We start from the raw sequence: 25,858 nt of genomic DNA, 5'->3' as shown, positions 1-25,858 counted from the left end.
TGGAATCACTCTTTTTGAGACCCATGGATATAAACAGTGCCCTAGGTAGTGAGGGAATCCCTTTGGGGTCAAGGACTACCCTCATTATGTATTTCATTTTATTTTATAGCGAAGTAGCTTCTTGAGAATGAAAGAATTGTCAAGGCCATTGAATGTAGTTTTCCAAACTAAAATAACACAGTGTTGTAGTAATGTATCTCACTTTTCTTGGATACTGGGAGTAGAGGAAGGAATAGGAGGAAGGAGGAGGAGGAGGGGAGGGAGTCAGAAGAGGGAAATTGTGGAGGTAGCACATTTCATCTCAGGACTAGGGACCATTCATTGGAAAATGATGATCTAGATCACTTATTGATATTTTATTTATTCAAAAGATTGTTTAATCCTTCATATCTACATAGTCTATTTTATTGCAGTCAGGAATTCCAGAGAAACTGATACAAGTAAAGGAGTAGTCCTTTTATTTTCTGCTAGCAATGAAACATAAAAGCAAAAATGACTTTTCATGGCCGAGGATTTAGCTGAGTGGTTTTGCCGCCTGCTGTGCAAGTGCAAGGACCCGAGTTCGATCCCCAGTACCAATAAAAATAAATAAATAAATAAAAATAAAAAAATGACTTTTCATAATGACTGCAACACCAGGTCCAAACTTAAATCTTGTATTCTTGTTGCAGAGTGTCCTAAGCAGCACCTGCAGCAGCACAGTCATCTGTTGGGCACGCTGTCAGAGGAGGTTGTACTTGATTCTGTGTCAGTGTCAGCCCTGCCTGCATTAACTGCATGAAAGCTCAAGTTCATCTGAGGTGCATTAAGCAGAGAGTCAATCGGTCCTAGGTTCTTCTCCATGAAACAGCAGTGTCTCACCCATCATATTTCCTTTCAGCTCTCCATGTTAACAGAGATGTGAATGCAGGACTGATAGAAGTGGAGAACTGTACTGGAAGCCTTGTTGTGTGTGCAGGCTCTGCATGTCCTCTACAGCAGGAATGAGGGTGATGATCCTTATATGCAAATGCATTGTAAACCAGAAAATGTTGTACATCTTAGCAGGATTCTCAGTATTGTTGTAGGAGTTCGTTAATAGGCCAACAGGATAGCCCAGTGTGTAGTAACCAGCAGCGCACAGGCTGTGCTTGATGAGGGAAGTATATTGGGTTGAAATAAAGATGTTGCTAAGTGCTTTTTAGATAGAAAGGGAACAAAAGTATGAACAAAGACGTGAACCACATTTTGTTTTGCAGAAACTGCTCTTTTGCAGATATCTGGGTAAGAGGTTGCTAGCGATCTTAAATGATGAACTTCACTTTTTTAGCTACTGTGACAAAACTGTCTCTATTACTAAGATAACCTGTTAATGGGACATTTCAAAGGTCAGACAGACTTAATGGACTTTCACATTCACTTTTTCCGTAGTAGGAGCAGTTTTCACTTAAATTATATGCATTGCAGTTTAATGCAAAAGAAGTACAAAATAAGCCTGGTATAGATTTATGATGATGCTTATATGAGTCCTCTGATCTGTGTAGAGAGGGGTACAGCAAAAGAGAAAGAAAGAAAGACAAAGAGACAGACTTTCAAAGTATATGGGGGGCTGGGAGGTCTATGCCAGAGTGGGTACACACAAAGACACTCGGATCTGGCCACTACTAATTGGGTGTACATAATAATTGGAGAGAATATGAGGTGACTCAGAGGGTGGCAGTGATCTTATGCTGACGAGGGTCTTATGCTGATGAGGACAGTGAGATGCACAAACCATTCTTACAAGGAATTTGTCTTCCTCCAGGCAAAACCTTTCTCTTTTTTATTACTACTCAGTTGGTTCTCAAAGAACCAGGATCTCTTCAGCTGATCCAATCTTGCTGTTGAGCATTACAGCATCACAAGACCATTGAGGCCTCAGCTGTGACCAGAGGCACATAGAGTTATGTTTCCATATGCTATAGCCTGCTCACCAGCAAGACACTAGGCTTTAGAGGAACCCCTAACCACAATTTAATTATGAAATGATTTTCCCCCAAAATTATATAGAATGGCTCTCGACATGAGACAGAAGTCTTTCACTGCATGGTCTCTTCTGTTCCATAGAGGCCCACGAGCTAGTGTGGCGTTAGGTGCTGAGCAGGCTGCAGGGAAGAATCTGCATTCTGTGCCCTTCAGCTGCATGCCAGGGCTCCTGGGAAGGTAGTGGATGGAAGTTCGGGTGGAGCTTCAACTGGATTGTCTTTGGGACATGCTCAAGGGACTATGGGGCATGTTTCTGGGTGTGTCTGGCTGGGTCATGGACATGTAGCCATGGGGTCTGTGTCTGCTCCCTGGTCCCTTCCTCACTGGCACTGTTTCCCTGCTCTGCTTCCTGGCCACCACGAAGTAAGACCTCCCCATGCCCCTCCACCATGGTGCTCCTGCCTTGGAGCCAGCTAACCATGGCTTGGATTCCCTTAAAATATGAACCACCTTAAACCTCTCCTCCAGCAAATCGTAGGTGTCAGGTATTGTGTCTCAGCTATAGCAAAGCTGACTGATACAAGCAGGTTATAGACCTGTTTTTGTTGGGTTATAGAAATGTATATGTCATCTTAGGTCAAAATAAAAAATAAAACTCAAGTATTTCCAGATTTGTAGGCATTATTTGAATGTCAGGCTGATCTGTTACAGTTTAGAGTGAGTTTGCAGGGCCAGATGCTGAGGAAATAACTATACACAAGAAATAGTCCCTGCCCCTCCCCAGTTAGTTTCCATTTCAGTGGTGAGGACAGGCACCATGGTGGGCAGACACAGGGTGGTGTGCTAAGTCCTGAGCTGTGGGCCACCACCTGGCCGGGGGAAGGCTGTAACAGAGAAGGCTTGTCAGAGGAAGTCAGGCTTGTGCTGGGACCCAGGGTAGGAGCAGTGCAGGCTGAGCCACCGGTAAGAGTTGGGCCTAGAAGATGGGGTGAGCCATTTGGGTGCTGCTCTCAGGGTTATGAAACCTAAAGATGTGACAGCCAGCCTTGAAGTGACTAGTGTGTTAAGACAAGAGAAAAGAAGAGGCTGGGATGGCCCTGATGACATTGCTCAATCCTCAGCTCTGAACAACCCTGAGAAGCCACGGACAGAGGGGCCAAAGCTTGGACAGCTGGGCAGCCTTGAAGGAGGCCTAGCGCCCAAATTGCTGATGACTCGTGGTTTATGATTCTACAAAGCCCGAGTCACTGAGTTAGTTACTCTAAGCACCCTGTCTTTGGATTCTTCTGGAATATTTTAGAGTAGCCCTGCTTTAATTCATCTGGTTTGATTGGCCACTAGTCCTTACTAGCCAGAGGTTTAACAAGATACAGGGAGAAGCTGGCCAGCGAGTGTGTGGATCCCCTTTCCTGTTTCCTTAGAGCCTGGGAATGGTCTCTCCATCTCTGTTCCTGGGTGCTGCGCAGCAAGCAGTCTGCACTGCTGGTGGGTCTCGGCCCAGTGAGAGCCACAGTACTTGCCTGGCACTTCTGCTCCGCTGCCACGGCCCTGGACCAGCATTGGCTGTGGCTTTCTGCTGCCAGCCTGGCCTCTGGGGCTTGGGTCTGGCTACCAGTCATCCTATCCTTGAGCATACTTTTCATTGATTTCCTGTTCTTTTGGGTTTCTCCATTATCATTGTAAGGGTCATCCACGTTGTGTTCATTCTCATTGCTGAACAGATTTCCTTCACTGGATCTCTTACATTATATCTACTCATTTTATGGGAGATGTCTCTCATTTGAGGCTGGTAAGAATGGAACTGCTATGAGCAGTGTTGTAAATGTGTTTTGGTGAGATGTGTACCCGGTGTCTTTGGGTGTAAACTTAAAAGTGGAATTGCTAGGTTATGAAATAGGCGTGTATTTTGTTTCCATGGAACTTCCTACAGTTCTCAAAGTGCTTCAGTTTATGGTAGTGTTTTAAAGTTTTGGTTGCTGTATATCTTTACTGACAGTGGACATGATATTTTTTCATTTTAGAGTCATTTTATATTTCTTTATATTATACATTTTAAATCTTGAATTCTTAACTCTTAGGAAGGGACATGTTCATGTATTGTTTAAAGCTGTTTTTTGGTGGCCCTGCCGGACTCTGCCTTCCTATATTTAAATTCTATGGAGATTCTAGGATATCCTTCCTTCAGTTTTTGTAACCTGTCATTTCTTAGAACTCCACTGAAACATGATTTTCTATTGCTGTAGGTAAAGAGTGACCCCCCTCATACTTTTGTGCACTCACAGACAGGGCTTTCGGAGGTGATACGGTGATAGGAGCATTGTCTTCATCAGTGAATTATTGAGGAAAGGAGTACAGAACTGCATGTGCTGCTGGGAGATGGCGCCTGGTCCGAAGAGGTGTCCCTGGGACAGTGACCTGGACAAGCTCACCTCCCTTCCTGGCTCCTTCCTTCTCTCTCTGCTTCCTGGCCACCACACAGTGAACAGCTCTCCTCTACCCAGGCCCTTCCACCATGCTACTTCTGTGTGTAAGCCTGCTGAACATGGACTGAAACTACTGAAACAGCCAGAATAAACCTCTCTTCTTTTAAGTTGCCAATGTTGGGTGTGTTGTCTCAGCAAGGACAAAAAGTGACTAAGACAGTACTACACCCAATCACATAATGTACGTTTGTGTTTTGACCCCCATGCAATGAAAATACCCTTTGTGGAGAGCAGGGGCTAGATCTGCAGAGCAACTACCAGCACTTACAGAATTCAAGGGAAGATTTCCTGAGCTTTGAGAAGGGTAATGCAGGAAGGAAGTGGTTTTCTTTGGCAATTCTTGGAGAAGGTTATGGCAAGGAAAGAAGATGCCACGATGGTAATAACCAGAGGATACCTGCCTAGTTGAGTCATTGTGGTTTTGTAGATGCACCACACTGAATTAAATGGAATCCTTTATTATCATAGCCAGCATTCCAGAGTGGCTCATGCCAAAAAGACTCTGGAAAAAGGAAAGGCAGTTTGCAGGGTCCTTTTAAGGGCTCTTCTATTTGGGGAGGGCTCAGGGAGAGGAGGAGCACAAAGGGAATTTCACAGGAGCAAAACTTTGCTAAGTCAGTGGGCTCCGAGGCAGTTTCACACAGTTTAATTAAAACAAAGTATCACATAGGTGTGGGAGTCTTCTGTTTACAAGGTAGTAAAGACAATATAGTTGCAGACTCCTCTACCATAAGGTCACAAAGATAACATATAGTTGCAGACTCAAACAGGATGCACTGGCCTGTTATGCATTAACTGAGGGAACTCCCAAGGTGGGGGGAAGGTGACCCCCCCCAGAATCACCCAACTTTACACACGTTAAGTCAGGTACACAAATGGAGCCTGGTTGGCTATCACAGTTGGGGCACAGGAAGGCTGTAGAGACCCTTTGAAGCAGAAGTGGTCATTCAGGAATTGTGAGGATGCAAATAGGCAACTTCCTGGGAAGGGGAAGGACAGACCACCCAAACCTAGCAGGTGGAAGTAGAGTTAGGGCAGGGCAAAGTGCTCCATTGTTGAAGTAGAAGCATCTTCGGCTGAGGCTGGTATAGCAGCTGTGTTGGCAGATGCCCCACCAAGAGCAGACAGGTTCGTTCAGTGGACCCAGTGCCTTGTCTGTATGGATCAGTAAAGCATTCTGAAAGCAAAGGAAAAAGAAGGCTCCTTTGAGCAGTAATATTTTATGGAAGATAACAAGAGCTATTTATTTGCGGGGTGTTATTTTGTTATTGGTACCTGGTGTAGGCATCTGTCTAGGACAAGGAATTATTTTGGGCTTCGTTAGCTTTTAGAGACATGGTTTTGGGCTGGGGATTTAGCTCAGTGGTTCCGCTGCCTGCCTCGCAAGTGCAAGGTGGAGAGTTTGATCCCGGTACCAAAAAAAAAAGTAGCACTAGAGACCTGGTTTTCCCGAAGGTAAAAACAGAATCTGTGTATATTTTGTGGTTAAAGCACCCTTTTTTCTTGATTAACTGAAGATTTTGATTTCCAGAGCCAGTGTTTTGGGTTCCCTTTGATGAACTCCCTTCCCTCCACAGCCACAGCTTCTCTTTTTCATTTGTTTCTCTTCCGAAACTGCTTTTCAATGAAAATGCATGACTAAATTGTTTAAGTAGAATTCCTGGCTCTCTGTGTTATATATTCCACTTTTTTGGCAAGATATTCGAGTGGTTTTCTTGCTATTGGCAGAATTTATAGTAGAAAATTAGTAAATAATTCATTTTGGTTTTGCTTTTGCTTAAAAAAAAAAAAGAGAGAACCCAGCAGGGCGGAGATACTCCACTGATTATTTCAGTTCTGAAAATTTAGCAGAGATAAACAACATGATTTGCTTGAATGTAATTCATTGTTGAGGCAGTGTTAAAAAGAAGTTAAGTACTCTAGTTGTTGATCACAGCTAACTCAGCTGGCCTTCTTTTGGAGTGACTCCAAATGGCTTCTTTGTGCTTAGCCTTGCAGAAAAACTCCAGTGCTATGTCGGTATTTCAGATAGTACTTAACGACTGTATTAACAGCATGATCTGAATGCATACGTGCACTGGAAGATAGGAAACATCTCTGAGCATCTAAAGATAACACAAATGTATTAAAAGGAAATATTGGGCAAGGTAATAGTCTTGAACTTCCTGGTGTTATAGGGAAGGGAAGTTGCTTTTTAGTTCTCTGATTTACTTTTACTTTTTGAACCTATTTGGGTTACAGTCTTTGTAAAAAGTCACAGTGATTTTTCCTTTAGAAACATCTAAACACATTGCAATTAACATTTAAAATATTATTCTTTATTTTTTTTGTGTAAGTACTGTCAGGTAAAAGGGCCAAAAACCAAGACCAGACCAGGCCACAACAAGCCTTTATTAGGGGACTAGATCTGCCGGGCTGTCTCTGGTGACTTCACTAGATGGTAGGAGGTGAGCGAGTATTAGGTTACTCTCTAGGTGGGAACAGGGGCATGCTGGGAAGAAGGGTTTGTTCTTTGGTGGGAGCAACCATCTTGGCATAATGTCACACAGGGGAGGGGGCAAAGCACCATAGGAAGAGGGCACCTACTATACATAATAGCTGCTGAGGTAGTGGGAGACCTATCAAGTACAACGTTGCAAGTCTAGGAAACATAGGAAACTCAGGAGAGAACTTGTAGGGCAAAGCCAAAATGTGAAATTAAAATTAAGAAATTCACACTAGCATGGTCAAGCTACAATTAGAAATAAGCTAAGAAGGGGCTAGGGATTTAGCTCAGTGGTTCTGGTGCCTGCCTCGCAAGCACAAGGTCCCGAGTTCGATCCCCAGTACCAAAAAAAAAGAAAAGTAAAAGAAATAAGCTAAGAAAATAGTATTTTTCCAATTCCACTGACTTCCCCCCTTAAAGTTTTACTATGAAAAATATGAAATGTGCATACGAGTAGAAGTAGCAAAAAGAACTCCCCCACACTTACCAGTGTCAAAAATCATAAGCCACAGCCCTGTTCCATCCACTCTCTTCTCCCTTACCTCAATCATTTTGAAGCAAATCTCAAGCTTTTGGATGAAATCAAGATATAAACTCATTTCATGTATTTAGATTTTATGATATGTTTCCAAAAGACAGAAACTGTTAGAAATTATTACCAAAATACCATTATCATACTTTAAAAAAATTAATGATAATTCTCTGTGTCCAGTTGTGTTGTCAGTCAGCATTTAGGGATTTTTCCAGTTGTGTATAAATGATTAGTTTTGATAATAGTGTGAGTGAATAGGATCCAAACACAAGTTGCAGTTGTTTGATGTCTCTTAAGTCATCTTTAGCTTATAGATGCCCCCTACCCTATTATAATATGCTTGTTCAGGAAACTAGATCACTTGTTCTGGTGGTTCCAACATCCTGGTGTTTGTACATCGTATCCCTGCAGTGTCATGTGATGCTTTCTCTTGTTGGCTGTATTGTTGTAGGCATGCAGTTAGTTTTAGGTCTTGATCGAATTCAGAATTTTGGTTTTATCTGTGGGGGACTGCAGTACTGGGCTTTAAACCTGGGACCTCATGAGTGTTAGGCAAGCACTCTCCCACTAAACCACATCCTTACTCATTTTTATTTTTTATTTTGAGACAGGGTCTCACTAGTTGCTTGGACTGGCCTAAGACATGTGATCCTCCTGACTCAGCCTCCAGAATAGCTGGGTTTTTAGTCATGTGTCATCGCTTCTGGTTTTTATTTTTATAAGACTACTACATAGGTGTGTGTATTTCCTCCACAGTACAGTAGGTTCTTATTTCCTTTTTTATGATGTTAAAATTAATTATTGGTTCTGGGCATCTGATTTAGTCAGACCCAAATATTAGAAAGTACATAATCAGCTCTTTCCCTGATAATTTTAGCACCTATTGATGATCACTGCCTACATCTATTATTTCAAGAAGTAGATTTTTTAAAAGCAATTTTTAAGAGTCAAGGTGTGGCTGAGTTGACGCAGGTGTCTATTTTTCCTGTAAAGCCTTCCCACAGAGTTCTCTCGGAGCTGTCAGCCTGGAATGCAAGCTCTGTCCGGCAGCTTTCTCGTATTAGTGCACAAGTCCCTCTAGTGTTTGCTGCAGGAAGATGGGTGTTCTGTGGTTCCGAAGGACAGTTTTAGCTCAGGAATTTAAAGATGTGTGTGCTTCTACAGCTGTTACTGTGGCTGTCCAGGGCTCAATGAAGCGTGACAAGTGTAGTCGGAGCCTACCAGAGTGACACCATAGCTTCCTATGGAGTAGGCAGTCTTCTGAGACAGTTGCACAGGCCCAGACTAAAGAAGGAAGAGTATACTTGTTTCTGTTACAAGATAAAGCTCGGCCTGCATCAAGATTTCAGCATATATGATACTATTTTAGTCTTTACCATTTTATTAAAATTTACAAGAGAAGGAAAAGTGCCAAGAAGGAGCACTGAATTATTCCCACTATTTCACCTGTTTCGTGCGGGGATTTGAGCGTCCAGGCAGAGGTCAGTCTTCAAGGCGATGACCATTGATTCTCTATAGCCAATGGAGGGGAATCAGGAAGGAGAGGAGGTCAGCTCGGGAGGGCTGGGGATGGTAGCTGCATGTGGACAGGAAGTCAAGCTAGATTGACTTATTAACACCAGGTGGCAACTCAGGAACACTCTCACCTAAGCTCTTTGCCAGGAACCCCTGTCGAATGGGGAGAACGTTTCTCTAGGGCCTGTGTGCTTAGTGTCCATCTCAGTCCTCTTTCTACCTCAGGCTCTGCTGTTTTCCCTGTTAGAGGACATGGAATTACTAATTCTTGTTAATGCCATGCACTGTTAGAAACAAACTTGATTAAGCATTAAAAGTGGTGAAAACAGATTTTACTCCATGCAGAGACCCCTGAGCCTGTTGAAGGGAGGCTGGGGAGGCTTGTGAGGCTCCACAGGGGCAGAGTCCTGAGCACTTGCAGAGGGCTGGCCCAGGTCAATGCGGAGAAGCCACTGTGCCTGCGAGCTGGCAGGGACTGAGGATTCTGTCTCCCCGTAGAGATTGGGGATAGACCCTGGCCTTCTCGATGATTACATTTTAAAGGAATGGCTCTGGGTCCTTCAGAAAGATATTTCTGAGTTGTAAGAGATATATATTTACAGTCCTAACCCCTTTTTCATAAATGCTCTAAGGAAGGGCAGTCAGGGTTGTGGTTAGTGTGGACTAGAGCACAGGATAGATTCTTCTGGCAGCATTGGCAGCAGCTATTCTAACAGAGGTGCTGAGATCCTCCAGAGAGATGGCCTTGTGCTCTGGAAGCTGGGGAGAGTTACTGGTTCTCTAGTGTGGAAGTCTGGACAGTGAGCATGAGCTGAGACTTATGGCTCTCAAGGGCTAGAACATTGTTTAATGGACGTGGTGACTGAACAAATTTAAGTAAATTGACTTTCTTCCACACCTAAAGGGATGAATCTACTTCTTGCCTAGTCCCAGCCAGGAAAAAGGATTAACACCTCTCCATTGTCATCCTCCCTGGATCCACCTGGCTCCCCTAGTCTGCTCCCACTTTCCTCCTCTTGAGGGTTAGACCTGCCACTGTGAACAAGGGAGTTTATCTCCCTATCACAGTTGTTTTGATTTTTTGAAAATAACTTCAATATAGTTCCTTGTTTTATAATGATGAAATATTTTCAAATCTCCTACAGGATCGTGGGCACTATTAAGAGAAGACAGTTCCAGTGTTTCTTACCAATGAACTCTTACCCCCAATAGGCTAGCATTTCTGCCATATGCTTTAGTAAAACATTTCCTAAGCAGAATTTATTTCAGGTTGTAATACATTTATTTGCATGGTAACTTTTAATATACATCACAGAAACTGTTTGTTTACCATTGCAAGGCCACAGCCTAACATAGTGGGTAGAAGCTGTTGCATATATTCCCAGATGATCAGTTTAATAAATACATGAGTGAATGGCTTCACATCTTGTCTTGTCTTCTTTGGTAACATTGGCAGAATAGAAATATTATGCAAACATGGTGAATGAATTCTTGCAAAGTGTTGTGGATCTTGAGTTGTATTCAGTGATTCTTCTTCTCTTTGTAGATTCCTTACTTATTCCTACCTCTTGGCCTTCAACGTGTGGCTTCTGCTTGCACCTGTTACCCTGTGCTACGACTGGCAGGTTGGCAGTATTCCTCTGGTGGAGACCATATGGGACACGAGGAACTTAGCCACTGTCTTTCTGGCGGTCGTGATGGCCTTACTGAGCCTGCACTGCCTAGCTGCCCTAAAGGTAATTTTCCTAAAAATCGAATGGATTCTGCATTTGAAGATAAATAATCTACACTCACTAATGTTCTTTTTTCACAGGGTTTCTGGGTCTAAGTTGAATCTGCCTTGCTCGTAAAACCTTGTGTAGTTCACGTTTTCATAATGGATAATATATATTTTAAAGACTTTAGCTGAGTTAACAAACCATGCCCACCTTAATCAGATGATTTCCTTGACTATTATTCCCACTTTGTAGATAGTAGAAGTTGAATCTGAATTTTACAAACAAGTTTTTTCCTCCTGAGGTTGGCTATTTCTTAAACTAATTTTATTTAATGTACTTTATTTGATAAGTGAAATATTGGAAATAATATATTTATAAATGCCTGCAGTATAGTTAAAACTACTTCCACTAATGACTGCCTGAAGTAGTTGAGTGATTCCTTTCTCATACCCACCCCTAAAAGAATAAGACTGGACAAAGTTACTAAATTCAACAGTTTAAAAAATAGCACTGGATTACTTATGAAATAACTGCTGCACAGGCTAAAATGCCCTTTGCCTGAAGGCATCCCTATACTCCTGGAACTGGTGGTAGAAATCGATGGGTTTACTGGCTCAGCATGGTTTGGGAGAAGAGCAGAGTATCTAGAAATGTAAGGAGAGATTTTGTGAGCAAGAAAGCTGTAGAGGGCTGAGATGATATACTGTAACATTCATGGCTGACTACAAAGTAAGAACTGTGCATGGACTCCCTAGGGAGCATAAGGAAAATTAAAAAGCTGGGGGATTCTCTGATTTGTCACAAATTTTAATGAATTCTTCCACCCATACAGAGGTTTGGCAGCAGAGGGTGGAAGCTTCTGTGGCTTGAGTTGTCTCTATATTACCTATGTCCATATCGTTGACTGACCATAAATCCTTGCAGGCTTGAGGGAGATCCTCCCAAGATCCAGGTAAAGAAAAAAAAAGTCTAAGCAAAAATTTCAGCACTTGTCAGAGGAGTAGATTTTCCAGTTTAACTGACAAGTTCATGAGCTATATTAAAAGAGTAAAACCAGCAGTTTTTGAAGAACAAAATTACAGTCACTACGATACATGACATACAATGTCAAGTATTAACCAAAGATTACTAGACATACAAAGAAATAGAGTGTCACCCAAACACAGTTAGGGGTTTAAAAAAAAGCAATAGGAAAAAGAATAGAAGTGAAATTCAAGAGCTAAACCTCTTGTTAATTCTTGCTGTTATTTCTTGTGCAACTGAAATTCTGTTTAGAAAGTCCTTGCCTATACAAATGACTTTAAGCATTTTACCCATTTTATCTTCCAGTAGATTGTGTTTCTGTTTTGATATTTAGATCTTTGATCCATTTTGATTTTAGTTTAGTACATGGTGAGAGATATGGGTCCATCTTCAATCCTTTATATGTCACAAATATGAACTAAATAACAATAATGATGATGCTGAAAATGGGGAAAGAGAATCTAGAGATGGAGGGAGAGAGGCAGGTGAGGAGGAGAAGGGGAATAAAAAGAATCAAGGTATGTTAAGTACATGTATCCACTCTCCAAGATGAATATAAACATCTTATAATGCAAACATGTACTAAAAAAAAGTGCTAAACCTACATTTAGTTGATTTTTTTTTTTTACAAACTTGCCAAGGTAATTTAATGGGGGAAAGAAAAGGGTAATCTTTAAATAAAATGTTTGAAAATGACTGAATATCTCTGAGAAAAAATGTTAATCCTGCCTACTATATACTGAAATGTATTCTGAATTCTGAGTGTATTATAGACCTAGACAAAAGAACTAAATAAAACCAGAAATTTCAATGAAAACAGGAGAAAATCTTTGTGAAAAATCTTTGAGAAAATCTTTGGGTTAAGCAAAGATAGACTGTAGAAAGTAAACACTGTAAAAGAAAAAGTTGAGAAATTAGACACCATCAAAACTAAAAGTTTTGCATATCACATGATAATGTTAACCAAATGAAAAGGCAAGTCACAAATTGTTAGGAAATATTTGTAATACATCTGTCTACAGAGAATTTGTATCTGGGATATTGAAACATGAAACTGAAAATCATTAAAAAGGGGCAAAGAATTCAAATGGAGGGAATTAATATATGTTATTCTGCCATGTTGACTGTTTAAGGTAAAAAGCATGTAAGAAACAGTAAGTACAAAAAGATCTTCATGCTTTCCAATCCAGTATATACATAATTGACTCTAATTGCTTCTTTGGGCTCTTGTGCTACAGAAAACTTGTATTATGCTTTTTAAAAAATCTATATTATGTTAATTATTGGACCCAGGTGGACCCTAAGAGGATGGTCCCTACAAGATATTTCACTAAAGAAGACATACAGAAGTCAATAAATGTATGATAAGATGCTCAGCATCATTATAGCTTTTAGGAATATTCAAATTACAGCCACAGAGAGATACCATTAGAATCCTCAGAAAGACTCACAATACTAAGTGTTAGCTAATATGTAGAAACTAGGACTCTCATACTTTGTGGGAATAAAAAAATGGTTCATTCACTTTAGAAAATGTTGGAAGTTTCTTAAAAAGTTAAATACAAATTTGAGCAATTTTACCCATCAGTATCTATTAAAAAGAAATGAAACCATATGCCCACACAAAAATCTTGTGACTATTTGTAGCTATTTTTTAAATTTTTAAAAAATTTTATTGACTATGAACTTTCAGATTAAATAAGTTCAGTGAATCACAAACAGAATAAACATAAAAACTTACAAAACCAGGAATAGATAATATATGACAATCAATAAATAGAAAAGGCAAGATTTACCAGAATTCAGGATAGCAGCTACCTTTGGTTATGGTTTATATCTAGCTGTCCCATAACCCCTCACACATAGGACCTTTGGAGGGCAATTGCATTATGGGGGCTTATGGCTGACTTGCGCTTGGATGGGATCCAGGCTGGAGAAGTTGGCCCACTGGGGTTGTGGCCTGAAAGGATTTATTTCTTCCCTCTTTCTCTGCTTCCCCACTGCTAGGACTAGAGCCAACTCTCCTCTGTAATGACCCTGGGTCATATCTCCCTGCCTTGGAGCCAGCCCACTATGGACTGAAGCCTCTACAGACTAAACTAAAATAAACCTCTCCTTTAAAAGGTTTGGGTGTTAGGTATTTTCTCCCAGCAATAAGGGAAGTAACTAAGACAGATTTGGGTACCAGGGATTGGGGTCATTGCTGTGACTACCTGACCATGTGGTTCAGAAGCCTTTAGAACTGTTCATGGGAGGAGTTTGCAGATGTCAGCTGGAGAAGCAGTGCTAGAATGCTGTGAGCCAAGCTTGGTGGGAGATTATGTTCCAAGTTCAGAAGGCCAGAATGTTGACTGTAATGCAAATGAAAAAGACCAGGCTCGAGACGTTTCAATTGGAAAGAAGGACTCCATTGGCAGATGGACTCCAGGCTGTGTGTGTTATTCTCTGGCAGGAGAATACATTTGTCTACATTTTGCTCATGCCCTGAGAATTTTGGAAAGTCTAAAGATTAAGGGCAGTGGGCTAATTAGTCTGGTGGAGGAAATATCAAGGCAGTCTAAATGATACAGGGGGAAGAGATGTAACTCCCAAACCTACTAGATATCTGAAACATGAGTTCGTGTTCTCTAAAATCTAAGAATGAATTCTAGGAACAACGGCGGTTAAGAGTAGGAAAAATTTATTGGGAGAAAGAAAGCTTCTGCCTAAGAGGGACAGAAGGGGGACCAGACAATGGGTTGCCCACTCACCCCACTTTTTGAGGATGTTTTAAACAGCAAAGCCATGTGGTGAGGCGGGTACAAAGTGGGACAAAACTATAAGATGCAATGGAAATTTACAAGGTGGGCATGAGGTGGGGCAAAACCATGACCAACCAATAAGATTACAAGTACAGTCACCCGGGTAATATTGATTAAATGGGGATCAAGTAGGGGAGCAAGTCACATAGCAAGCCTACAAGGATTTTCAGTAAGGGTGGGTCAGGGATATTTCCTGGAGAGGCTGGGTTAAGACCTTGGCCCCCCACCCAGGTGACTGATACCTGTTTAGAATATCAATCACTGCTATTCATCCTACATGGGTGTGGTAGTTTCTCCCCTTTTACAATGCTGGCCTTCAGTGAATGTGTCTTCACTGTTCTCCACGTTGGCTCCTTGTGGACTGGCCCTGTCTAACTGCCTACAAGATATCTAACTAACTTACCTATCTGCAATATAATGTTGATCCGATGGCATGGCTAATGTTGGGGGCTTTCATCCAGCTGTATGTTGAGAATCAAGAACAAAAGTCCTCACTGAATGATGTTTTGAGTTTGGCCAGAAAGGAATCTCAGGTAAAGTTGGGGTCTGCCAAAATGGAGCAAAAGAGAGCTTATTTACTAGATTAGCATTAAAAAGAAACCAAGTACTTTATAGCAGTACAATAGAAAAGACAGCTTGAGGGTGGATTGGACAGACCCTTCCAGGCTCTAAATTGCAAAAGTGAGACTTTGCTTTGAGAAGAGAGCCCCAGGGCACCACCACCTAGAAAACTGGCTTCCTAGGCTCCCTTTCACAGTGCTCAGCCCCTGCAGCTGTGATTCAAAGAGCCTTGCTACTGCTGGGGCTGGGAGGCAGACCTTGGCAGCATCTATGTGGTGCTGTTTTTAGGCCCTCGAAGAGTGTAAGAGTTGAGGTCAGGAAAGCTTCCACCCAGATTTCAGAAGAAGGCCTGCGAGGCCAGGCAGTGTCCCCTGAGAGGGCAGTGTGTGAAGCTGTGAGTGTCAAGCCAAAGTTGAGGTGGAGGCTGAAAGATTGGAGAAGGCAGGAGCGTGGATGTCTGAGGAAAACTGCAAGGGAGGAGCAAAGTTGGCCCAAGAGAGAAGCCAGGAGAGCTGCAGCCTCCCACAGTGCCACAGGGGTGGGGCTGCCCAGGCTGTGTAGTTCAGTGCCACCACATTGTGCCCTGGGTGCTGGACATGGAATTAAGGGATTTAATGTTTGCCCTGCTGAGTTTAAGTCTTGCTTTGGTCCCATTCTTGTCTCTCTCTTCCTCCCATTTGGAATGGCAGTGTTTATCGTGTGCTTTTATATGTTGGAAGTGTTTAACTTTCTTTTTAATTTTTATATGGGCTTGTATAACTAAAAGTTTGCCTTAACTCTCAGAAGCCTTTGGACTTGGACTTTTCAGCAGTGCTGGAACAGTTAGGACTTTGGCAACTTTTAGAGATGAACTAAGGACAGTAAGAGAAGCACATGAGTCTTTTGGGCACCAGGGATGGATTGTTAAGGTTTAAATATAGCTGTCCCCCAAAGCCCTGTGCTCATAGGCAGAAACTTTGGGAGGCAGCTGGATTATGGGGGATTATGGCTGACTTGCTGTTAGGCTTGGAATCTGGTTGAAGGTGGTGGGTCGCTGGGAGTGTGGCCTGGAAGGGGTTGTCTCTTCCCTGTCCCTCCTGTCCTCTGCCTTCCCACTGCCATGCCTTGAGCAGCTCTCTGGCAGGGTCTTGGACTGAGGACTGAGGACTGAAACCTCAGACTCTGTCACCCTAAATCCACCCTTCCTCCTGGTATGGTGTCCCAGCCACAAGGGAAGTAACTAAGATACCAGTGGAAACAATCCAGATGTCTTCACTTGTAAATGTACAAACTCAGTGTGATAAATTACACAGAAATCTAAAGAAACAAAGCACTGATTCTAAAAACAGCATGAATGCATACTTCAGACACAGTGTGTTAAGTCAAAGAAGACAGACATTTAAGACTGTGGTATAGAACTTTGAAAAAGCCAGATAAACTACATTACCCTTCTGGCCATCATTTTGGAAGGTGAATTGGCTGACTGCGTGACCAAACAAACTCTCCTGTTCTCCAGACACAGCCAACTGCCACAGAAAGACCACAAAAGAATCTTCTACCTGCGAGGCATGTGTCAGCCAGAGCAAACATTTTCAGAACAAGTGATGCCAGATCAGATCACTCTGCCTGGTTCCCTTCCACTGTCCCTTGATGGGACACACCGTGGTTCCGTATGCCCTTGTCTCTGTGCAAAAATCACCATTCCTGTTTTTGAGTAAACACTTCCTGATAGGTCTCCCACTACCTCAGCAGCTATTATGTATAGTTGGTGCCCTCTTCCTATGGTGCCTTGCCCCTTCCCCTGTGTGACATCATGCCAAGATGGTTGCTCCCACCAAAGAACAAACCCTTCTTCCCAGCATGCCCCTGTTCCCACCTAGACAGTAACCTAATACTCGCTCAGCTCACCTCCTGCCACCTAGTGACATCACCGGCTCCTCCATTCCCTAGTCACTACCTCACTCAACCCCGCCTCAGCCCCTACAAGCCCCACCCCAGTCTCTATAAAAGACTCTCCCTGCCCCAGCCATATTGCTTTTGTCTCTCCTTTGTTCAGAGACAGCCCGGCAGATCTATTCCCCTAATAAAGGCTTGTTGTGGTCTGGTCTGGTCTTGGTCTTCGGCCCTTTTACCTGACACTTCCTATGCTTATTTAATAGCCTGACTTACTAATGCTAAATGATTTCATTAATATCAAATCTTTAAAAAGGCAGAATTGCAGTGGCAGACAACATGTGGAGGTGGGGATCACTTGTGAAAAGACTTGAAGTAACTTTGGGGGGATTGCATGCTTCTTAAAGTCTGATTGTGGGACTGGTTGCTGGGCTACATGTTTACAAAGCTCATGAACTTTCAAAATGCACCAATTCTCTTGTGTGTAAAATGGACCTCAGTAAAGCTGAAAACATGATTAAAATGTCACAAGTAGATTGAACACTGGAATGAATACAGAACTAAAATTTAAATACAGATCCCAAATTTTGATGAAAAAAAATCAAATGATCAAAGCATCTTATTTTCATGATTGAGGTGAAAGTCATACCTTATATACAATTACCATTTAAAAGCATACTGTAGTGGTACCTTAGTATATTCACAGTGCCATGTAACTACTAGCTCTTCATAGTTTCTAAGCTTTTTACACATAACCCTGTAATCATGTGCAACTGCCCCTTCCCCATCCCATGGTAACCTCTGAGCTGATTGCTGTTCTGTGGGCTTGCCTGTTCTGAATATGTCATGTACAGTGGTACCTCCCTTTACAAACTTAATTTACTTTATGATTTGGGGGAAGTTGGCTGCATTTGTGTTTGTACGTGGAAGATGCCTGTTGTCATGTTTGTCACCCAGTGCAGTTTGTGAAGGAAAGCAAAAGTTTACCCAACTCTTGTCTGTGAACCAAATTATTTGCAAACAGAATCATTTATGAACCAAGGTATTACTGTAAATGGAATTGTACCGTTAAGTGGCTTTTGTGCCTGGCTTCTTATACTTAGCATACTATTTGTGAAGCTCATCAAAGTCGAAGTATATATCAGTATTTTGTTTCTTTTTGTGGTTAAATAGTATTTCCTTGCTTATATCTGGTATAATTGGTCTCTAATCATCCATTGATCGGTATTTAAGTTTTTCCTACCTTTGACTATCACAAATAATGCTTCTGCATATATTTGTATTTCTCTGTGGACATATATTTTCATTTCTCTTGGATGTATAACTAGAAATGGAATTGCTAGGTCGTAACACAATTGTTTTTGACTTTCTAAGCAATTCCCAAACCATTCTTCTCCCCTATTCAGTGATTGCCCTATGTTACATTCCCATCAGCAATGTACAGAGCTCCTATATCCTTGCCAATACTTTTTTATTTTTTGTTATTTAGATTAAAAACATCCTAATGATATGAGAAGATGTCTCATTGTGGTTTTGATCATTTCCTTAATGACCAGTGACACTGAACAACTTTTCCTGTGGTTTTTGGCCACCCATGCATCTTCTTTACAGAAGAAATACCTTTTCAAGTCCTTTGCCCATTTTTAATTGGATTACTTATCTTTTTGTTGTTGAGTTCTAAGAATTCTTTTTATGTTCAAAATATTAAACACCTAAAAGATACCTGATTCCCAAATATTTCCTCTCATTTTGTAGATTGTCTTTTCACGTTCTTGATAATGTCCTTTGATACACAGACGTTTTTAATTTTTATGAATTTTAAATTGCCTGTTTTTCTTTTTGTTGTTTATGCCTTTATTGTCAGATCTAAAAACATATTGCCAGATCTGAGTTCACGTAGATTTAGGGCTGTGTTTTTTTCTACAAGGCTTATGGGTCTAGCTTATATTTGGCTTGCCGATCCATTTCGAATTCACTTTTGTCTGTGAAGCAATGTAAGGGTCCAACTTCATTCTTTTGCATGTAATTATCCAGTTTCCTCTGTGCCATTTTTGAAGACATTATTATTTTCCTCAGACACCATACAATAACCATCTCAGTCACTTGTTTGTGAAGCAGTTATATAAAGTAAAGATAATGTGAAGAACCATTCTCAAGAAATTGGCCTGCCGGTCAAGCCCACATTTCACCTTAGTGAGGCCTGACTTCACCACCATGCTTCAGACACAGTCATATATTTCTGCTCCTTTCCTTGTCTCCTTTTCACCTTTTTAACTATTCTTCACTGTACTTTTAGTTTCTAGAATGTTGTTTAATGTGGTTAATTAATTAATTTTCTATTTCTGCTAGCCACAACACAAGCCCCCATGAGGACAGAAGTTTTGTTTTCTACCTCACTCACTGCCATATCTGTTACCAAGAGCTTGCCACACTCCAGGTTGATTCCTTAAATCCTACTGTTTGCTATTCAGTATAAATTATCTAAATAAGTACCAAAAAGTGAACAGTTACGTTCAGTTAGATTTCAGGATGACCGATATCTAAAGCCTGTAGAGCACCATGCTCAGTAGCAGGAGCTCATGTTTGGGGGTCAATGTGCGTTTGTGTTATCAGACATCTTGCTCTGTTGTAACTGATCTACTGGAGCAGACAAAGTGGAGCCTGGGTTGGTCCATCAGAAATGGTTTTCCTTGACTTCTCCCCAGCTAGCTAAAGGCAATGGTGAATGCCACAGCTATCACCTTGATCAGCTGTGTTAAATACGAACTTTCACAGGGGTGTAGACCCCACTCACAGGTAGCCCTCCCCAGAGTGTCCTTGATACCATGATGAACAAATGGAAACTTCTCCTTTGGAAGGCTGTTTTTCCTTTTCTTTTGTGGAATTTGTTTCAGTCTCCTAAACGCTTGGTGTAAAACTTAGCACATTACTGCAGCTGTGTTAATATTTAGACCTGCGGTGACTTTTATCTCAAAAATTCTTTGCAAACATTTACTAGATTCTCCAGCAGTTCTTGGAAATTGCTGATGCTTTTTGCATTTTCTCCTTTCAGAGATTAGAGACAAGGATTTGGCTCCTAGCTAATGTTTTTGTGCTCTGGCTTTTTTTTTTTTTTTTTTTTTTACTTTTTTACATACTAGAAGAGAGATGGTCTGAAATACTGGAAGAGAAATTGGTCTTAAAAATTGAGTTTTCCTGGGGCCAGAGATTTAGCTCAGTGGTGCCGCCGCCTGCCTTGCAAGCCCAAGGTCCCGAGTTTGATCCCCAGTACCAAAAAAAAAAATTGGGTTCTCCTGATAGTTAGGAAACTATTAAAAGTGAGAATAATCCTGCCTTTTCTGTGTGATGGTTTATTACTAAAGATGTGATGTTAAGGGCTTTGACGCAAGACAGTAAGCAATAGGATTAGACTTTTGAAATAGAGCTCTTCTTTCATGAAGATTTTCCTTTATTAAGAAGAAACATTGGAAGACATATGGGTAATATCACCAAAATAAGCCCAGGAGTGTCCACCTAGAATAACATCTAAAGATGTGTGTACTGTATGATTAAGTCTTGAGTTGAAATTATTTTATAATCCCTGCATATGTTCTTAAATTTTGAGATAGACTACAAAATTAGTGTCAGCTAAGAAATTACTGGTTTAACAATTATATAGACCAAGATCAAAGAATCATAGAAAATAGTTCTTCTATTTTCACCTTTGATTGAGTTTCAGTCTTAGGAGACCAACCTAGGCTTAGACTTGGGAGAATTGTTCCCTTCAGCCTCACTAGTGGTACCTCGGTTCACAAACTTGCTTCTTTCCATGATTCTGGTAACAAACTGAATTGGATGAGAACTGAATCAAATTTCCCCAAAAGGGCAGCATTGAACCTAACCATTGAATTTAATTCAGTTCTCTAACTCAGTGTGTGATGAGAATTGTGGAAAGAATCAAGTTCATGAACTGAGGCACCACTGTACTTCTTCTTTTATTGTCTTAATATTGAATGAATGCCTATTAGTTGGTGGATTCAGACAATGAACAGAACCAAAGGCCCTGCCTGCACAGAGCTTATTACATTTATACACCCCAGGTTTATCTCTCTCTGTTGTGTGTTCACAGAGGTCAGGATTGAACTTGTGCATGGGTCAGAGGCACAAACCCAGTGGAAGAATGAGTAGAAGAGAGTGATCTGAGCAGAGGGAAAGCAAGTACAAGGTCCCAGAGCAGGAAAGTACATCATTCCCAGGTAACCAGGAGACAGGTGCAACTGAAACAGGAGCAGGTCAGGAGTAGAGCTTAGGGAATGATGTCAAGGAGATGCACACGTGTGTATATTGTGGATACGTCTGTTGTGTTAAGTGTTGGCCTGTTTTCCCTGATTCGACCTTCTTCTTCTTGACCAGTCTCCATGGGGTGCTCAGGTCTTCTTGAGGGGCAGGTGTGGTGGGCAGGAAATGAGATTAGGGGAGAGAGACCAGGTCCTTTACCTCCTTCTGTGTGTGGGATGGAGTGGGAATGGGGATACGGGAGATTGGAGATGGTGACTGGAGGAAAAGGGCAGCTCTAGAGTTACTTTTGAGTCTGAAAGATATACAAGTCTTTCTTCTGCTAATACTAACCAGAGTTTTTTTTGCCATCATTTGGGCACTATTCTTACTGATAATGTTCATTTCTTTATCAAAACCCTTCTGTCTCCCGACCTTGTCACCAGCCAGGGCACGGAAGGGCTGGTACTCTTTCCTGTTACAAATTTATTTGTACTTATTTGAATTTTTATTAATGTTCAGTAATTAAATTTACAGAGCTACAAATTAACACATTAAGAAATGAATAGCAGTTGTGTCCTTTCTCTAGTCCCCACCCCAAATCCCACCCACATGGGCCTTTGAGGAATGTTTGCTCTTGTGCACTTTACACATGCTGAAACAAGATCAGATTCTTTCTTTTCAGAAGTAAGTTAAGTTGGAAGCCACTACAGACTGTGGTCTCTTCCAGGCCACTTTCTCGCCCATTGGGCTGTCGCTGAGGATCAGCAGTGAAAGGAGGGTTGGACTTTTGATGAGCTTGTTCCAGAACTAGGGTACAGAATCTGAATGTTGCATTTCTTTAGAAATAACCACAGAATGATTTTTGTTTGCCCCATTTTCATAGCATAAGAAACTTAAGACCTCCAGAGTAGTTTATTATTTATCACAGAAGAGCTCACTTGGCATCTTTGAGAGTTTAAAGTAGAATTTGTCCCATTCTGTGCTTGCCTTTGTTTCCCCTTCCTGCTCATGCCTGTCCTCTCTAGGCATGTATTTGAGCTTCAGCTACACAGTGTGGAGAACAATCTAGAATTCATTATTGGTTTTAGCTCTTCTTAACCAGGAATTTTACAGTGAACTAGTTTGCTCCCACCCTTTGTGATAAGTATGACCACTCTGGGAATGAATGTCTAGTAGAGATAAAGGATATTTAAGTCAACAAGGCTGTTAATTCTAGTCTTTTCTATGAATAATGACTATCTAGACCCTGTGAGAACCATAGACTGAACACACTTGAGTTTTTCTTCACGGCTCTTGCAGACTTTATGTCACACTGGTGACTTGCAATAAAAAGTGACATACATCACGAAAGTAGCCAGTCAGATTTAGATTGTTTAGGGGAGTTAAAACCACTGGGCCTCTTCTTTATAGCTCCTCATTTCCAGTCCCTCTAGTGCAGTTTTGCTGTGTTACGGGGGAAATAACACTAAATTATATTTGAGAGTAATTCATGTATTATTAGTTCTTTCTCATATTCTTACAGGGTATTTGAGATCTTAAGGGATTTTTATGCTTTTTATAATCTTGTAGCAGAGTTTTGAAAGGACAGCCCAAGAAGAAGAAAGAGGTTAATGACACTGGACTTTCTAGATAATGGTCTGGACGGTGACAGGGATGTCTTCTGGGGTTGGATGTTAAGCAATGGAATTCTCACCCTGCTTGCGTCCTCTAGGTGTAGGCTCTTTGAAGTTTCTCATTTGTTTGTTTCATTTTTAGTATCAGTCATAGTTGGGTCCCAACCTGTCTGCCAATTTTCAGTCTCCTATGTCATTCTCTTTCAGTCAGTCTAACTCACAAGCTACAGCTGTGAGGCCTGGAAAACAAGCCGGAGTCTCCGATCCCCAAGGGTATAAACCTGCACCCTGACCGTGACTGCCAGTGACAGCTGAATGGCAGTGGAGGGGTGGGGTGGGGACAGGGACAGTGTATCCCCTCACCGAGGGAGGGGGCAGATGCCCTCTCAGGGGCGTCCTTTCCTGCCTGTCCCCAGCCTTGCTCTGATTTGACTCCATCCTCATCCATTTGTGACTGTGTCACCCTGCTCACCGGAAGAGTGGACAGAGATACCCAGTAGACAGATGTGCTCACGTCCCTGGATGAGGTCCTCATGAAGTCTTGACGTGGCCCACTGGCCGAGTGACCACTGGTGCCGTTAATGACTGCTGTTGCCTCCACTTGAACCTTGTCCTGAGTGGGGATGCTTTCTGCTGCTCGGTCATGGTCCTCCAGGTCTGCAGCTGTGGTCAGTGTGGACAAGTTTCCATGCTGCGGAGCTGGAGTTTTCATTTGTATTGTTTTTCTGATGCCTGAAAATGAGCTCCCCCTTCATCAGATGCAGTGCTGAGCAGTAGAGACATCGGGTCTGCACCTTATTTCAATATGGCGTGTGTTTGAAGATTGTGACTGTTTCCTTCCATGGGGTTTTATGTCATTATTTTGCTGCCTGTGATACACATGGTATAGTGACTTATTTGGCAGTCTCTCTTTAGAGTCATCACTGCCCGAGGAGAGTGGGAGCCAGTCTCCTCCTGTGAGAGGCAGCCCCGTTGTGCTGAGGCTGAGCGAGGGGGACCCGAGGAGCAGGGAGGTCAGCCCCTGCCAGTGCTGTGCGTCCTCACCTCTCCAGCCTGCAGACCCATGACAAGAGGTCAGCCACAGGCACGCTTGGCACAGTTGCAGCACACGGGAAGCACAAAATACCTCAAAGCTGCTTTTCATCGTCGTCATCATTGCCATTGTCGTGAGATTATCACTGCTTAGCCCAGGAGTACAATAAAAGCTCTTGTCTCCATTTTATAGAAACGCTAGGCTTACAGAGAAAAAAGAAATCTAGTTTACTGCCTTTTTTTGGATGTATATATTTCAGAGACCAGGCATGCTTATATTGTGTAATCATAATCTGTGTGATGTTACTGTTTTTTGGGGTAGATTTGTTTTGTGTTTTTATTTTTGTTTTGTTTTTGAGACAGAGTCTCCCATTGTAGCTTAGGCTGGCCTTGAACTCACTATGTAGCACAGGCTTCCCTCGAACTCAGCAGTCTTCCTGCCTTAGCCTCCTGAGTGCAGGGATTACAGGGTGTACCACCATGCCTGGTCATTACTGTTGCTTATGGAGATTAACATCTCCTCTACCACCCCTCTGTCCTTGCCTCAGGAATTCTTGTTGCGAGAGCTAATGCTAGTAACATACCTTCAGATCTTTAATGCCGAAGCATAACATGCCAGGGCATATTAATAATTCAGATTAACAGCTGGGCACAATGTAACATAAAATCGCTCTGCTAGTTAAAATGGAATGTTTATCAGGTGGAGGAAAATAGTTCCGAATACCACCAGCATATATATAAATGAACATTCAAGTGAATCAGCTCTAAACCTCCAAACTCGAAAATTATTATAGATGTTTCTAAAGATACATGACAACTTAGCAAGAAGATTTAGGAAAGGAATGAATATCTGTATATCTCTTATCTGTCTGTTCAGCTGCCCACTCATCCATCCATCCACCCGTCCATGCATCCATCTGTCATCCTGGAACTTGAACCCAGGGCTGTGTACATGCTGAGCACACTTGCTGCCTTCGAGCCCACCTCCCAGCCCTCATTTTCTTTTTCCTTTTATTCTTAAACCCTCACGCTGCCATTGGTGGCCTTCTGTCTTTCCCTCCGTGTGGATGTTAGAATAGACACTCGAAGTGCAGCTTTTGGTTGTGGCCATCTGACAGCCAGAGGCCCTGAGCCAGGGCCTCCCAAGTCTTGCCTTGTCAGTGATTACTGTCGCCTGGGATGGGGTCTTCCTTGGTGTGGAACTTTTTTTTAAATTAATTTTATTGGTACATTTTAGGTATACAATATAATGACATTCATCTTTGGAAATTTGCACCTTTACATAATCTCTGTTGGTTCTTATTTTTCCCCCTTCCCCTGCCCTCCCTCCAACCCCTCCATCCCTCCCTGTTTACAAAGATTTTGTTTCCATTTTTTCATTTTCTCATGTTAATTCCATTCCCTTCTTTCCTTTCCCCTAGCCCTCCCACTTCCCCTTCCCCTTTGCTCCTTTTCTTCCTATTTCACACTATCTATTATACCTTTTAGTCCTTATTTATACTTTCAGATTCTCACACTAGAGGAACTATTCGGTATTTACACATTTCCTATTTAATTCATTAAGAGTATCTCCTCAGTGTGCATCCATTTAGCTATGTCTCTGATTTCTCATTTTTTATGGCTGAGTAGAACTCCATTTTATAAAAAAAAAAACAACCCACATTTTCTTTATCCAATCTCCAGTTGATGGGCAATTGGGCTGCTTCCAACTTTTAGCTATTACAAATTGCTACTATGAACATGGGTGCACATATATCACTGTGGTATGATTCTTTTAATTCTTTTCGGAAGATACCCAGCAGTGGAATAGCGGGGTCAAATGGGACCTCTAGTCCTAGTTCTTTGAGGTACCTCCATACTGATGTCCACAGTGGTTGCATCAGTCTACACTCCCACCAGCAGAGGAGAAGGGTTCCTCTTTCCTCACAGCCCCGCCAGCATTTGTTATTGGTTGATTTCATGATAGCAACTATTCTTTCTGGGGTGAGGTGGAATCTCAGCATTGTTTTCATCTGCATCGTT

General features: G+C 41.9%; 1 protein-coding gene across 2 annotated transcripts in view; it reads left to right on the top strand.

The window, feature by feature from the left end:
* Positions 1-25,858, top strand: part of Tmtc1 (transmembrane O-mannosyltransferase targeting cadherins 1) — a 258,438-nt gene that overhangs the window by 123,573 nt on the left and 109,007 nt on the right. For both annotated transcript variants that reach the window (XM_087199944.1, XM_087199945.1), the window contains exon 8: positions 10,506-10,695. In XM_087199944.1, the coding sequence (XP_087056070.1) occupies positions 10,506-10,695 (190 nt within the window). The remainder of the gene's footprint in view (positions 1-10,505; positions 10,696-25,858) is intronic.

This window comes from Heterocephalus glaber, unplaced genomic scaffold (genome assembly GCF_053883595.1).
Source record: "Heterocephalus glaber isolate CG9 unplaced genomic scaffold, H.glaber_assembly_v1.0 deba00001733, whole genome shotgun sequence".
NCBI lineage: Eukaryota > Metazoa > Chordata > Mammalia > Rodentia > Bathyergidae > Heterocephalus > Heterocephalus glaber.
The sequence above is the reverse complement of the archived record's forward strand: the minus strand, read 5'-3'. Positions and strand labels throughout refer to the sequence as shown.